The sequence below is a fragment of the Nannospalax galili genome, unplaced genomic scaffold (assembly GCF_000622305.1).
Source record: "Nannospalax galili isolate Female #2095 unplaced genomic scaffold, S.galili_v1.0 scaffold1328, whole genome shotgun sequence".
Taxonomy (NCBI): domain Eukaryota; kingdom Metazoa; phylum Chordata; class Mammalia; order Rodentia; family Spalacidae; genus Nannospalax; species Nannospalax galili.
In genome coordinates, this window is record NW_008358795.1 from 689,891 (window position 1) to 706,874 (window position 16,984).

Below are 16,984 nucleotides of genomic sequence, written 5' to 3' on the forward strand. Positions count from 1 at the left end.
CTTTAAAAAGATACTTGATAATAAAATAGATGAACAAATATCTGTTTGCCAACCTGGACCTTGCACTTTCATTAATGGTACAGAAACAAGTCACGAACCTTTAATAAATCATAATACTTTCTAAAAATTTTCTGGAACTAAGTATCTATAGAAAAAAATTTAAGATTTCATTTTTAATTATATGTATATGTGGATGTATGTGTGTGGAAATATGCACGTGAGTGCAGTTACCTGTGGGGGCCAGAAAAGGGTGTTCACCCAATCCCCAGGAAACCAAGTTACAGGTGGTGTGAGCACCTGACGTGCTAGAGCCAAACTCGGGTCCTCTGTAAGAGCAGTACTCTTAACCAGTGAGCCATTTCCCTAGGCTGTTTACAGGAAATTTTAAGTTCTGTAAACTCTGGTACACACACACACACACACACACACACACACACACACACACTCATACACATATATGCATATATATTATACACCTGTTTCCCTGAACACTTCCTTATACAATGTCCATAGTATACAGCTCAAAATATAAGCAAATGGCTGGGCATGGTGGCGCACACTTTTAATCCCAGCACTCGGGAGGCAGAGGCAGGTGGATCTCTGTGAGTTCGAGGCCAGCCTGGTCTCCATGGTGAATCCAGGCCAGCTGGGGCTATAGGGAGACCCTGTCTCAAAAAGACCAAAAAAAAAAAAGCAAATGATGCATTACACAACAAATTGAACAAAAAAAGTCACAACAAAATTTGCATAGTAACGGCCACTACCTTTGCCATTTTCCACAGCACTGTTTATATTGCAGAATTTTGTTTTATTTTGTTTGGTCTTTTTAGATAGGGTCTCAACAGATGGCCCAGGCTATCCTCAGACTCACAGTGACCCTCCTGCCTCAGCCCTCTGAAGGCTGGGGGCATGGGAGGCACATACCACTATGCCTAGTGCTATAGAGTTTTTGTTTTGTTTGTTTTAGACAGGGCCTCACTATGTAGCTCTGGCTGACCTGGAACTCAGTATGTAGACCAGACTGGCCTTGAACTGATGGAGAGCATTCCCCTGGCTCTGCCTCCCCAATGCTGGGAATAGAGGAGTGTGCCACCATGCCCGGTCTGTACTACATTTTAATCTGTGCTGGTTTTTAGTAACTATGACCACTTGCCTTTGTCCTGCAGTAACTGTACATAATGCTCTTCCCTGTGGGGCACTCAAGTGTGGGTGAATATTGAGGGTTCTTTTTTTTCAGTTCCCACAGCATGAAGGAAAAAAGCAAATGAAGCAAAACACACGTTTTATCTCATAGTCCCTTAAACTCAAAAGGGGATGTTTAGTCAGCCAGGGAGACCTGGTCCCAACATGGATTAAAACACACATGGCAGCTAACCTGTATTCTTAGCACTTGGGAGTGGGAGACAGGGTGATCAGGAGCTCAGAGTCATCCTTGGATACATATGTTTGAATCAGCCTGTCTTATAGGAGACCTGTCTCAAAGAACAAAAAGGAGGCTGGCGGGGAGAGGACTGGAGAGATGGCTCAGCGGTTAAGAACATTAGTTGTTCTTGCAGAAGACCCGGGTTTGAATCCCAGCACCCACATAGCAGCTAACAACTGTCCATAACCCCAGTTCCAGGGGCTCTGACAGCCTCTTCTGTCCTCAGTGGGCATTGCACGACACGGATGTGCTTACCTACATGCAGGCAATACACGCATACACATAAAAATAATAAAATATTTTTTTAAAAAGCACTTGCTATGCAAGACTGGCAATCTCAGTTCTGGTCCCAGAACTCCCTTTAAAAACGGCCAGATGCAGACTCATGCATCTGTAATCCAACATTCCTACAGAGAAATGGGAGGCAGAGACAGGAGACTGTGCAGAAGGTTGAGGGCCAGATGACCTGAAGTATGTAATGCAGCAGAAACAAGAGACCTGCCTCAGCAAGGTATGAGGCAGGAATCTGATCTCCATACATACACCATGGCACACTGAGCCCCCACCATACACACACCACGTATACACCATGGCACACGGAGCTCCCATCATACACACACCACGTATACACCATGGCACACTGAGCCCTCATCAAACACACACCACGTATACACCATGGCACACTGAGCCCTCATCAAACACACACCACGTATACACCATGGCACACTGAGCCCTCATCAAACACACACCACGTATACACCATGGCACACTGAGCCCTCATCAAACACACACCACGTATACACCATGGCACACTGAGCCCTCATCAAACACACACCATGTATACACCATGGCACACTGAGCCCTCATCAAACACACACCATGTATACACCATGGCACACTGAGCCCTCATCAAACACACACCATGTATACACCATGGCACACTGAGCCCTCATCAAACACACACCATGTATACACCATGGCACACTGAGCCCTCATCAAACACACACCACGTATACACCATGGCACACTGAGCCCTCATCAAACACACACCATGTATACACCATGGCACACTGAGCCCTCATCAAACACACACCATGTATACACCATGGCACACTGAGCCCTCATCAAACACACACCATGTATACACCATGGCACACTGAGCCCTCATCAAACACACACCACGTATACACCATGGCACACTGAGCCTCCCCCCATCATACGCCACATATATGCCATGGCACACTGAGCCTCCCCCATCATACGCCACATATATGCCGTGGCACACTGAGCCCTCCCATCATACACCATGTAATCTCTGTGGCACACTGAGCAACCCCCCATTATACACCACATATATGCCATGGCACACTGAGCCCTCCCATCATACACCACATATATGCCATGGCACACTGAGCCTCCCCCATCATACGCCACATATATGCCATGGCACACTGAGCCTCCCCCATCATACGCCACATATATGCCATGGCACACTGAGCCTCCCCCATCATACGCCACATATATGCCATGGCACACTGAGCCCTCCCATGATATACCATGTATACACTGTGGCACACTGAGCCCCCATCATACACACACCACGTATACACCATGGCACACTGAGCCCCCATCATACACACACCACGTATACACCATGGCACACTGAGCCCCCATCATACACACACCACGTATACACCATGGCACACTGAGCCCCCATCATACACACACCACGTATACACCATGGCACACTGAGCCCCCATCATACACACACCACGTATACACTGTGGCACACTGAGCCCCCATCATACACACACCACGTATACACCATGGCACACTGAGCCCCCATCATACACACACCACGTATACACCATGGCACACTGAGCCCCCATCATACACACACCATATATATACCATGGCACACTGAGACCTCCCATCATACACCACATATACACCGTGGCACACTGAGCCCTCCCATGATACACCATGTATACTCCGTGGCACACTGAGCCCTCCCATCATACACCACATATATGCCTGAGCCCCCATCATACACACACCACGTATACACCATGGCACACTGAGCCCCCATCATACACACACCATATATATACCATGGCACACTGAGACCTCCCATCATACACCACATATACACCGTGGCACACTGAGCCCTCCCATGATACACCATGTATACTCCGTGGCACACTGAGCCCTCCCATCATACACCACATATATGCCATGGCACACTGAGCCCTCCCATGATATACCATGTATACACTGTGGCACACCGAGCCCCCCATCATATACCATGTATACACCATGGCAATCATACAAACACACGTTAATACTAAGTAAAAAAAAAATTAACAGGGCTGGATGAGATGGCTCAGTAGTAAGACTGCTTGTCTCTCTTGCAGACAACTGGGGGTTGATTCCCAGGATCCATATGGCAGATCCCAACCATCTATAACTTCAGTTCCACTGAATTCAATGCCCTCTTCTGGCTTTCACAGGCACCAGGGAGACATGTAGTGCACAGACATACACTCAGGCAAACACTCATACACATAAAGAAAATAAATCTTAAAAAAAAAAATTAAGGGGCTGGGGAGATGGCTCAGCGGTTAAGAACACCGGCTGCTCTTGCAGAGGACTGGGTTCCATACCCCACACACATGGCAGCTGACAATTGTCCATAACTCCAGTTCCAGGGGATCTTACGCCCTCTCCTGATCTCAGGCACTGCATGACACAGGTGCACTTATATACATGCAGGCAATATACTCATACACATAAAATAAAAATAATATTTTTAAAAGACTTAACCCACAATTCCTCCCAAAGGGATGTTGCAGGGACCGTGAGATGACATATTCAAAGAACCCATTGCAGAGGAGGATCCTGATCAGCCATCAGCAATCACCGTGGGATACGTGCCTCCTTCCTCATCTACTCACATTAAACTGGCAAGTCTTGAAGAGCAGTACTAAAATTGTCTCAGACCTTCCTTTTTCTTATTCACCTCTCTGCTGTACTTCATAGCCAGGCCCTGTCTACTGACCACACCTAACACAATAATCTAATAACCACACCTCCTGCCCGAGGAGGAGCCCCCTCACCTGGGCTCAGGTTCTTCCATCTCTTGGCTTAGTCACTTATGTAAGTTAAACATAGGTCTGATGGAGTCATTCTCCTTGTCACCTACAGAACAAAGTCTGAAGTCTTTAATCAAGGCTCTTGCTGTGCTCACATCTGATTAGTCCACAATATTCTTCCTGCTTTGGCCCTGCCAGACTTCCTCCTTGCCTTTTCCTGGAAGATGTGCAGTTTCCTCTTGCTGGACCTCAACAATACTATTCTTTCTGTTCATCTGTATGATCCCTTATCCATCTAGGTCTAGCCCCCCAAAAGTAATCTCTGTGGAACCTCTTCTGATTGTCTCACTAACCAGTTTCCAGTGGGGCCCTCCTTCCTCTCAGACCCCACATCACTGGCCAGCACTCTCCAAGCTCATCTCAGGATGCCTTGTGGTCCACTTGCTGGTCAAGGGCCTGGTCTTTCTTTTTGTCTGTTTTGTTTTGTTTGAGGCAGGGTCTCACTATGTAGCCTTGATTAGCCTGGAACTTGATCTATAGTCCAGGCTGTCCTTGAACTCTTTCTGCTTCTGCCTCCCACATGCTGGGATTAAAAGCATGTGTCATCATGCCTGGTCTGTTTGTTTTGTTTGGCCCCACTAATGGCATAGTCTCTACCCATGCCATTTCTAGTTGAAACATTAAGTACTCAGTGCTTGCTGACTGAATTAAGCCATTGAAACAAAATCCAAAAAATAATGTTACTTTTAACATCCTGTTGCAAGAAACAAGGGATCTTTGGAAATACCTACAGAAAAAAAAGATACCAGGAACCTTACATCAAATCACTTAGTTCCTAACTCCCCTGAAATGTGTGCATTTTGGGAAAATTTTGCAGAAAAGGGTATAAGATACATAAACCTCCTGCTAGGTACAATTTCATGGGCCTGCTATTTGTGCTACTCGAGAGTCTGAAGCAGATGAATCATGAGTTCAGGGCCAACCTACACAACATAGCAAAAACCTTCAAAATAAATAAATTGGGGCTGAAGAGATGACTCAGCAGTTAAGAGCACTGGTTACTACTGTAGAGGACCTGGGTTCAGTTCCCAGCACCTGCATTGACTCACAACTGCCTGTAACTCCAGTTCCAGGGGATCCAGCGCCCTCTTCTGGCCTCCTTGGGCATTGCATTTATATGGTACATGTACATATATACACATAAAATAAAAATAAATCGCTGGGCATGGTGGCACATGCCTTTAGTCCCAGCACTCAGGAGGCAGAGGCAAGTGTGAGTTCAAGGTCAGCCTGGTCTATATATCAAGTTCCAGGACAGTCAGAGCCACATAGTGAGACCCTATCTCTAAATAAATAAATCAATCCTTGAGATAACTTAATATATCTGCACTTACGAGGCGGCTGGCCTTTGTCCCGGTATCTTCATCCTTACTGGTCTTCCTGTGGTCTCAGTGAATGTGTCTGATATTCCAGGTAAAGAAATTATGCAAAGGACAGAAATCTGATGACTTGGTCATAATCTGTATATCCTGAAGTGCAGTCTGAGTTCCACACAATGCAAAATGCTGTGTTGACTTTGTGCACAGCTTTATTAAGAGATGACAACCCTCAGCTCACAGGGAGTCACCACAGGCTGCTGTGAGTGACAGTCTCGGGAAGGAAAAGATCTGGGGAAGAAAATAAACCCGACTTTTCTTATATTTATGCTCTTTCTTCTTTTTCTTTTGTGCCCTTATGTTCTTAAAAACTTGCCTCTGAAATGATCTTTCTGCAAGCCTCAATGGAAGCGTCCTTACATAGCCTCACGACCCCCCACCCCAGGCAGAACTTGCTTTGGCAAGCCAGGAGCTGAGTCAGCTGGTGCAGAAAGAATGGAGGGCACTGTGCCTGAGTGGTTTTCTCTATGGCTCTGGGGTCAGGCTGTCTGAGCTACAGCCTGACTCTGGCAGTTTTTAATTGGTGGACTTGATAGAAAAAATATTGCAAAGACCTGAGCAAAGGGTTAAATGATAGCGGGCATATATAATAAGTAAATTTTTGCCAGGTGTGGTGGTACACGCCTTTAATCCCAGCACTTGGGAAGCAGAGGCAGGCAGATCTCTGTGAGTTCAAGGCCAGCCTGGTCTACATAGTGAGTTCCAGGCCAGCTGGGGCTGAAGGGAGACCCTGTCTCAAAAAGACAAAAAAATAAAAATAAAAATTTCAAAACCTAATCCCCTATTGGGCTGTTGAAGGGTTAAGTGACATATGCAAAGCCCCTGAAGTGCTCATCAGCCACAACTGTCTGTGAGTTCGGTGGCTCCTTTCTCACTACCCATTCACACTAAATTGGCAGGTCAAAAACTATCTCAAACCATGGTATGTATTCCACTAACCTGTTCATGACAATAATTCAGAAAATGTTATTATTCTCATTCACCATCCAAAAAGAGTCTACTACTCTTGGCCTGGCATGGTAATGCACATTTGTAATTATAGCATTCAGGAAAATCAAGACATTGAGGCCAGCTGGAGCTATGTAACAAGTTCAAGACTAGCTAGGGTACATAGCAAGACTCTGTCTCAAAAAAAAAAAAAAAATCCTATTAGCAGGCTTGAGTCATCTGCAGCTTATCTTTGAAACGCTGCCCACTTCCAGTACCTGTACCAGCCCTGGGATCAGAGTTCCCAGAGAATGGATGAAAGAGCAACCAACCAGCTTCTACCAAGGAAGAAGCAGAAGTAGCAGGACAGGGAGAAAGCAGGCCACATCCAGCTCCAGCATAAGAGTAGATCTGGACTCCCAGTGGCCACACTGGAAGAAAAAGAAAAACACATCTTCCAACTGCTGACAGCACAGCCTGTGCCTAGACAAACCTCAGGTTCAAGTGTGGAATTACAGACCTGTCCAGGCTCTTGAGGCTTCACAGTGCGAGAAGTATTTAACAAACAGGGTCAATTATCTGCAATGGATAAAGTCACTGAACGTGGTGTTTCCATAAATATATGCTGACTGCCCACTATTCGCTGGGTATTCACTGAAACAGGGCAGGTCTGGACACAGACACACATTTATTTCTGCTCCCATGAAGTTTATATCTTAGAGGGGACAATGAACAACAACAGGCATGGTGGTTTGTAATCCCATCATTGAGGAGGCTGAGGCAGGAGGACTGAGCGTTTGAGAACAGCCTGAACTACATCGTAAGGCCCTGTCTCAAAAAGAAAAGAGAAGCTTTAATTCCGGCACTCAGAACGCAGAGGAAGGTGATCTCTGTGAGATCGAGGCCAGCCTGATCTACACAGTGAGTTCCAGGCCAGCTGGGGTTACAGGGAGACCCTGCCTCAAAAAAATAAATAAAAGGGGCTGGCTTGGTGCGCACGCCTTTAATCCCAGCACTCTGGAGGCAGAGGCAGGTGCATCTCTGTGAGTTCAAGGGCAGCCTGGTCTACATATCGAGTTCCAGGCCAGCTGGGGCTACAGGAGACCCTGTCTCAAGAGAGACCAAAAAATAATAAATAAATAAATAAATAAATAGAGAGATAGAGACAGAAACAGAGAGAGACAGAGCAATTGGCACATGTTTACCTCCCATGCACTTTCTCTAGAAGGTCTTAGACGATACAATTGACCAAAATAAGAAGGGAAAATTATCTTGGATTTAAGCATATACACAAAAATACAGCAAAGGTTTTTAAATCTTTTGGAAAGGCTGGCATGGTGGCAGCACTCAGGAGGCAGAGGTAGCCAGATCTCTGTGAGTTCAAGGCCAACCTGGTCTACACAGTGAGTTCCAGGCCAGCTGGGATGCTAGGGAAACCCTGCCTCAAAACAAAACAAAACAAAACAAAACAAAACAAAACAAAACAAAAACCTTTTGAAGCTTTGTAGGAGAAACTAGCCAAGAGTATGCAGGGAACAACAACAAAAGAAAACCAAAACCATGAGGCTGCCTAGTGTGGTGGCTCACACCTATAACCTAGGTGAGGCAGGAGTGCTGTGAGCTTGATGCCAGCCTGGGCTACATAGTGAGTAGCAAGCAAGCTTGGGCTACAGAGTGAGATCTTGTCAAAAAATGAACAAGGACTAGAGTGCAGCTCAGTTGGCAGAGAGCTGCCTAACATGCAGAAGCCCTGGCTTCCGTCCCTAGCACCACATAAAACTAGATGTGATAGCAAACAGCTGGAACCCCAGAACTCTGGAGGTAGAGGAAGGAGCAAAAGATGTTCAAGGTTATTGTTGGCTACATACTGAGTTTGAGAGTTTGAGGCCAGCCTGACCTACATGAGATCCTATCTCAACACACATACCACTACCATCGAAAGGCAAGCGGCTATCACATACTTGGACACTTAGGATATGATGAAGTTCAGAATGATGCTTTTAAAAAAGTATACATGGAGGGGCTGGAGAGATGGCTCAGCAGTCAAGAACACTGGTTGTTCTTGCAGAAGACCTGGGTTCGAATCCCAGCACCCACATAGCAGCTAACAACTGTCTGTAACTCCAGTTCCAGGGAATCCAACAGCCTCTTCTGTTTTCTGTGGGCATTGCATGACATGGGTGCACTTACCTATATATAGGCAATACACTCATACATATAAAAAAAATAATATTAAAAAAAAAACCAAAAAACAAAAAACAGCAAAAAGAAGTCAAAACCAAAAGTTAAAAAGTCTCCCAATAGCCGGGTGTGGTGGCACACGCCTTCAATTCCAGCACTCGGGAGGCAGAAGCAGGTGGATCTCTGTGAGTTCGAGGCCAGCCTGGTCTACATAGTGAGTTCCAGGACAGCTGGGGCTACAGGGAAACCCTGTCTCAAAAATACCTAAAAAAAAAAAAGAAAAAGTCTCCCAATCAAGACTGCTAAAAAAAAAAAAAAAAAAAAAAGTATACATGGAGTTGGAGAGATGGCTCAGTGGTTAAGAGTACTGGCTGCTCTTGCAGAGGACCTGGGTTCGGTTCCCAGCACCCACATGGCAGCTAACAACTATCTGTAATTCCAGTTCCAAGGGATCCAACACCCTCTTCTGACCTCTTCAGGCATTGCACAACATGGGTGCACTTATATACTTGCAGACAATACACTCATACACATAAAATAAAAATAATTATATTTTTTAAAGTATCCAGAGGAGAAAAGGTAGTATGCTTTTTGTCCTATCAACTGCTTTTAGCCACTTCTACAGACAGAACTCAAGAGCCTGTCTTGATAATGAAGTCACAGGACCCTTTCTCTTCCCTGAGGGTGGGTTATGGATAAAATATAAAAGGCATAAGTCAGGTGGTACATGCCTATGATCCCAGTACTCAGGAGGACTGTGTGTTGGAAGTTATCCTGGGCTCATCTCAGAAAAGAAACAAAGATAGAAATAAAAAGAACTAAAAGGGGGCTGGAGAAATGGATCAGTGGTTAAGAATACTGGTTGTTCTTGCAGAAGAGCTGTGTTCAAATCCCAGAACCCACATGGTGGCTAACAACCATGTTACTCCAGTTCCAGGCAATCCGATGCCCTCTTCTGTCCTCCACAGGCACTGCATGACATGCAGGCATAACACTCATACACGTAAAATAAATTTTTTTTTTTTTTGGTCTTTTTGAGACAGGGTCTTCCTATGGCCCCAGCTGTCCTGGAACTCACTATGTAGACCAGGCTGGGCTTGAACTCAGAGATCCGCCTGCCTCTGCCTCCCAAATGCTGGGATTAAAGGTGTGCGCCACCATGCCCGGCCACATTTTTTAAAAAAATTTATTATTTTTATTTATTTTTTATTTTTTTAGTATGTTTTTGAGACAGGGTCTCCCTGTAGCCCCAGCTGTCCTGGAACTCACTATGTAGACCAGGCTGGCCTTGAACTCAGAGTTTTTAAATTTATTTTGTCAGGCAAAATAAAAAAACCTGCCCAGCTGGTGGTGCACGCCTTTAATCCCAGCACTCGGGAGGCAGAGGCAGGCGGATCTCTGAGTTCAAGGCCAGCCTGGAAAAGTGGAAAAGTTCATGTGACCAGATGAACAATTAAAAGCCAAAGATGTAAACAATTTAGGTATTAATAATCAAGACTTCAAGTTTGACATGTGGGTGAGGCTAACCTGTAGAAATGGTGATACTCGTGATTAAAGTATCAGAGCTCAGCAATTATTCCGGTTACAACTTTGGGGTTAGTTACTGATGAGGATGAGTTTGGTACAGATACACAGGTTTCTGTAAGAGGCCTGTCATATCAGATAGCAAAGGTGGTTGCACAGAATGTATAAACAGTGAAGGATATCAGTTTTAAAAACCAACACACCTAACCACTATAGGAATGGCTTCTTATGCCCTCCACTTTTTAATTTTCTCCTCCCCTCTTCCTCCTTGTTTTTCTCCTGTTGGAGCCCCTCCGTTTTTAGGATCAGCTTTAGGTACCCTGCTATTTCTCCCACAATCCTCAACATCCACCCTTTATCCTGGTATAACCTGTTTAGACATGCTACAACTCATGCCCTGTTCATGTGTCTGCCAAAACCCTTCTAGCCCACCTAAATCCGTTTCTCAAACAGTTCAAGAACACAATAGCCAGTTTCCTTCTACCTAGCAGCTCATCAGACTACACACACACACACACACACACACACACACACACACCTGTCTCTTTTAGGCCCAGGCGCTGTCCTCACTTATCTTAACCCTTTCAGAATCAACAATGCCCTGCTTGGCTATAACTTCTCTTTGGCTTTCAATTTGCCTCCAGTCTGTCTCTCTTCTTTAATTCTTCATCCACCCCATTCCCTGGGACCGTCTCCTGTTATTCTAGATTCCTGGATTCTCTTTCTCTTCCATAGAAACAGATTCAAAAATAGTATCTTCCATTTCATCCAAGATAGGCCTGTCAATATCCACCCCGTCCTCTACCCCTTCCGGTTCATTTCCTTCTTCCACACTTTCAGAAGGGATTTCCATCTCCTGATTTGTAAATTCCATCACACTTTCGCCATCAGCAACGGTCATCACTCTTTCAGTGTCCTCATCGGCTATGCTCTCAGTTCTTGAAGGCGCCTCCAGGCTCTTCCCAGTGGCGTTCAGTTCCACAGAACTTGACTTCTGTTTACCTCCAAGGGTTCTCAACTTTTTCCCACCAATCCCCAGCTTCTCTCCACTGGACCTCAACCCGTCTCTACTCAACCTCCGTTTCTCTTCGCTTGGCCTCCTCTTCTCTCTGATGGACCCCTGCCTCTCTTCACTGCCTACTACCTTTTCTTTGGTCCACCACCTTCTCTCCAACGAACCCTTCTCTCCCCACTGTTCACCACCTTCTCTTGGATGGACCCCCGCCTCTCTCCACTGTCCACCTTCTCTCCGATGGACACCCGTCTCTCTCTCTTGTATACCAACTTCTCTCCACTCGACCTCGACTTCCCACTCTGCCTCGGCCGATCCCCTCTGGACCTCAAGTCCCCTCCAGTGATCCCCAATTTGTGCTTGGACGTCGATGTTTCTTCATCACCCCTCTCAGGCTTGTGGGTCATCTCTGCACCCTTAGATTTGCGTTGGCCTTGCTGTCCCCAAATCTGCTTGGGCTGTCAGTCCCCAAATTTGCTGGATCCTGTGTGGTCCTGATTGCACCGTCCAGGAGCCTGGAGTCCAGCCTCTCCTGATACTAGCCCGACCGGTCCTTCAAGGCCTTCTTCCCCACACCCTCCAGTTTCCAGTACTCAGATTCCAACTTTGGACTTTTGCGCATTTCTGTCCAGGAGCTCCACTCGCTTCCCAATCACGACGAGCCCGTGCCAGGGAGCCCATACCTTTCTCTCGCACCTGTGCCTTCCTGCAGTACCGCTCAGGCAGCGATGGGCGGCGGACACAGGGCTTGCTCTGAACGTCCCGCACCGGGGCCTTGCTGCGTCCCCGCAGCCCACTAAATTGCTTACTCCGCCCCTTCAGGCCGGGATGCGAGAACCTGACCGAACCCGGCTTCTCCACGAACATTTCCACCCGCCCTCACCCCTATCTCACCGGCCCCATTCGGGATCCCCATTCCCCCGACCTTCCCTCCTCCCGCCTCCCCTGCCCGCCCACCCCTTGGTGGGCGGAAAGCGGCGCTAGTGCGCATGCGCAGGACGCGCGCGCGCCCGTTAGAAGGCGGGACCCGGAACGGCCGCGTCGGGGGCCGGGGGGCCGGGGGGCGGCAGCAGGGGAAGGGGAATCCCGCTCATGACCTCCGTGACCCCAGACCCCCAGACCTCAGGCCCAACAACCTCGCGGTTCTGGGACCCCGCTCTCTAGGGCCTGGCTGTTGCCGCCTAGAAGCTAGGCGCAAGATTGACAGGCTGCACAGCCAATGGAGTCTCGCGTGGTAGACCTGGTGTCCAATCAGAGAGCAGCTACGGACTCAGGGCTAGGATCTACCCCCTGACGCTCAAGGACCGCGGGGCCGGGAGGTGGAGAGCATCAACGTCAGCTGATAGGGTCCGAGCACCAGGAGTGCGCGCGCCGGCAGTGGCGGTGAGCCTGGTGTGCTGCAGCCGAGGAGCATCATGGAGGAGCATCCTCAGGAGGCTGAGAAAGACAGTAAGGTAAAGGAAGGATGTAAACCCCTTCTAACCTCCACCTCGCTCCATTATACCATACCAAGCAGGGAGAGAGACCCGAGCCAGGAATGAATGGGGCGCTTCTGTGGCCCCTGCGTAGGGACAGGTTGAGGATGCCTGGAGACGTGGAATTTCACCTCTGCCTGAACACATGGAAAAGGACAGGTCAGTGTCCTTCCTCCCCGCCCCAGGACCACCTCGCGCTGGCTTGATGGGGGAAGGTGTCATGTAAGGGATGGAGAACGGTGGGGGAATCCTCCTGAGCGTACAGCCTCACTTGTGTTGTGTTCGTATATTCGTAAAACCATTCATGCTTCATCTTTCCCTTTCAATAAGTAGTAATGGAGCATCCACGTTGTGTTAGGACACCTTTGGGGTAGGGGTTGAAGGCTGTGGTGCGCTGGGGCAGAGGAAGAGGATAGAACAGGTTCATTCTAGAAGTCACATTTCTCTCCAGCAGAGTAGATCTAAGGAGATGGACATTAGGAAAGAGAGCAGGAACTAGGTGCCCACTGCACCAACGAGCCAGACTTGCGTGTGTTAGGGGATGGGGAATCAGGACAGAGTGTCAGAGAATCCAGGAAGGGTAGTATGGGATTCAGGTGGAACTTGAGAGATGAGAGGACCTGAGAGAAAAAAAAAAAAATCATAAAGCAGCAAGTCTCTGGTTCTGTGGTTATGTATGTTCATATTTGTGGTCAAAATAGAATACATACATATACACACACACACACACACACACACACACACACACAGAGCCAGTCCAGGTGGCACACACCTTTAATTCCACCACAGGAAGGCAGAGGCAGCTGGATCTCTGTGGCTCTGAGGCCAAACTGGTCTACATAGTGAGTTCTAGGCCAGCCAGGGTCTCATACTGAGACCCTGTTTCAGTTTTAAAAAGAAAAATAAGCCGGCCATGGTGGCGCAAGCCTTTAATCCCATTACTTGGGAGGCAAAGGCAGGCGGATCTTTGTGAGTTCAAGGCTAGCCTGGTCTACATAACGAGTTCCAGGACAGCTGGGGCTACTGGGAGACCCTGTCTCAAAAAGACAAAAAAAAAAAAAAAAAAAAAAAAGAGACATTAAAAGGAAGGGCTTGAAAAGAGTGATTTAATGGTACAGTGCTTGCCTAGCAGGCACAAAGCCCTGGATTTAATCCTCCACAGTACAAAAATAATCAATAAGACCAATAATACCAAATATGAGTAAAATATAGAGGAGAAGATGAAGTAATATAAATATTTTATTAATCTTATCAAAAAATAAGACTTCAGCATAAAGAAATGAAATATATATACATATGGGTCAGATACATTGGGGCTGAAGAGATGGCTCAGCAGTTAAGAGCATTGGCTGCTCTTGCAGAGGACCTAAGTTTAGTTCCCAGCACCCACATCGCAGCTAATAACTATCCTTAACTCCAGCTCCAAGGAATCCAACACCCTCTACTGACCTCTGCAGGCATTGCATGCATGAGTGTACTTCCATACATGCAGGCAAAACACTGGTACACATAAAATAAAAATAAATCAGAAAAATTTTCAAGAGTGCTTCTATCATGAACACCAGAGATCAGATCCGATCAAGCGTGCACATGGGGTGGCTTACAACACCTGTAACTCCAGCTTCAAGGGGTCAAATGCCCTTTTCTGGTCTACACACACACACACACACACACACACACACACACACACGAGCACACAGATACACATATAAATAATAAAAATTAAAATAAATATACAAAATTTAAGAAGAATGATACACACAGCATGGTAGCATAGGCATGCAATCCCAGCACTTAGGAGGCTGAGGCAGGAGGATCATTGAGAGTTCATGGCCAACCTGAGCTACAGTGAGTCTGACCTACATTGTGATACCCTGTCTCAAAAGAAGATGGCCCAGTAGGTAAAGCATTTGACATGCAAGGGTTAAAACAGGAGCTGGGATGCCCAGAACACACATAAAGGCTGGTGGGCATGGTTGGCACCTGTAAGCCTGGCTTATGGAGGGAGGAGAGGCAATCCCCTAGAGCGAGTGGCTAGTAAAACTAGCTGAAGCAGGAAGCTCTGGGCACAACTGAGAGACTTCAACCTCAGGCCTCCATATGCACTTGCAATAATACTTGGGGATATGCATACACACATCCACATATACCATACACACATCCATGTGCCAAAAAAAGGGGACAAAAAAGAATATTAAAACTAAGACAGTGAGTTTGTAGTCTTCTAGATGGCTAATTTCATTCATTTTGAATGAACTAAATATTTCAACTAAAAATCAAGCACTCCAGCTGGGCATGGTGACTCAAGCTGATGCAGGAGGATTACCACACATATGAAGCCAACCTGGACTGCACAGGGAGACTCTATCTCACCACCACCAAAAAACCTGACTGTGGTGGCACAAGCCTTTAATCCAAGCACTTGGGAGGCAGAGGCAGGCACATCTCAGAGTTCTAAGGCCAGCCTAGTCTACATAGTGAGTTTCAGGCCAGCTGGCTACCAGACTGATGACCTGAGTTCAGTCCCTAGTTATCTACCTGGTGGAAGGAAGGAGCTGACTCCTGAAAGTTGTCCCTGACCTCCACATGTGGGCTGTGACATGTGTGTGCACTCCCATACACATATGCACAGACAGAAAGACAGACAGACAGACAGACAGACACACACACACACACTAAGTAATGGGAAATGACAGTGTGTGTCTGTAATCCCAGTGCCCAGAAGGGTGAGGCAAGAGGATCACCCCTGAAGTTGAGGCCAGCCAGGGCTACATAATGAGTTCCAGATCACCCTACAGAGAGACCTTGCAAAACGGTGGCCTTATCTCAAAACACAAAACAAAACCAAAAAATAGTGTCTACATAAACAAATTTAGTCCAAATAAATTAGATAATTTTCAGGAATTAGACAAATTCCTCAAAAAATGAAACTTTAACAAATCTGCAATAAGAAGTAAAAAAAAAGAAAAAAAAATCTGTGTAATCATGCTTATAGGAATTGAGTCTATAATTTAAAACTTTTCCAAAATAATCTCTAGGTACAGATAAAATTTATAGGTGGATTCCTTGAGGCATTAAAGGAGGAAAACCTCTTTTATTACTCTTTATTTATTTATTTATGTGTATATGTGTGCCGGCAAATGTGGGCCAAGGCTTACGTGTGAGGGTCGGAGGACAATTTGCTGGACCTGGTTCTCCTTCCATTATATGGGTCCTGGGGATCAAAATCAGGTGGTCAGTCATGCTGACAAGGGCCTTTACCCACTGAACCTCTTGCTGGCCAGAACTATCTTTCTTTAAGGTTTATATTCATTTATTTATTTATTTTTATTTTATGTGTATAAGTGTTTTGCCTCATGTATGTAGGTGCACCATGTGCATTCAATGCTCAGGGAGGCCAGAAGAGAGCATCAGATCCCCTGAAACTGGAGTTATGGACAGATATTAGCTACCATGTGGGTGCTGAGAACAGAACCTGGGTCCCCTGCAAGATTAGCCAGTGCTCTTAACCACTGAGCCATCTCTCCAGCCCCAATGTGCATAATTTTAAAATTTCCATTTGAGGGTCAGTGAGGTAGCTCAGTGGGTAAAAGCATTTACTTTACAAACCTGACCAACCTGAGTTGGTCCCATCATGGTGGAAGGAGAGAAGGGACTCTCCTAAGTTCTCCTTTGACCTCCACTTACCCCATGGCAGGTACTTCTACACTCTAATGCACATATAATAAAAAATAAATTTAATAATTTTTTTTTAATTTCCCACTTGAGGCCCGGCGTGGTGGCACATGCCTTTAATCCCAGCACTTGGGAGGCAGAGGCAGGCAGAACTCTGTGAGTTCAAGGCCAGCCTGGTCTATATAGTGAGTTCCAGGCCAGCTGGAGCTACAGGGAGACCCTGTCTCAAAAAAAGACCA

General features: G+C 46.5%; 1 protein-coding gene across 3 annotated transcripts in view; it reads left to right on the plus strand.

Annotated features, from left to right (window-relative positions):
* Positions 1-12,688: 12,688 nt before the first annotated feature.
* The window catches only part of Snx32 (sorting nexin 32), a 21,722-nt gene continuing 17,426 nt past the window's right edge, over positions 12,689-16,984 (plus strand). Inside the window, exons 1-2 of one of the 3 annotated variants that reach the window (XM_008822214.3) lie at positions 12,689-13,049; positions 13,165-13,229. Coding sequence is in view for 2 of the 3 variants with exons in the window: in XM_008822211.3 (XP_008820433.1) it covers positions 13,011-13,049 (39 nt within the window). In the remaining variant the exon portion in view is untranslated. The remainder of the gene's footprint in view (positions 13,050-13,164; positions 13,230-16,984) is intronic. The other 2 variants (XM_008822211.3, XM_008822212.3) reach the window with 2 other exon arrangements.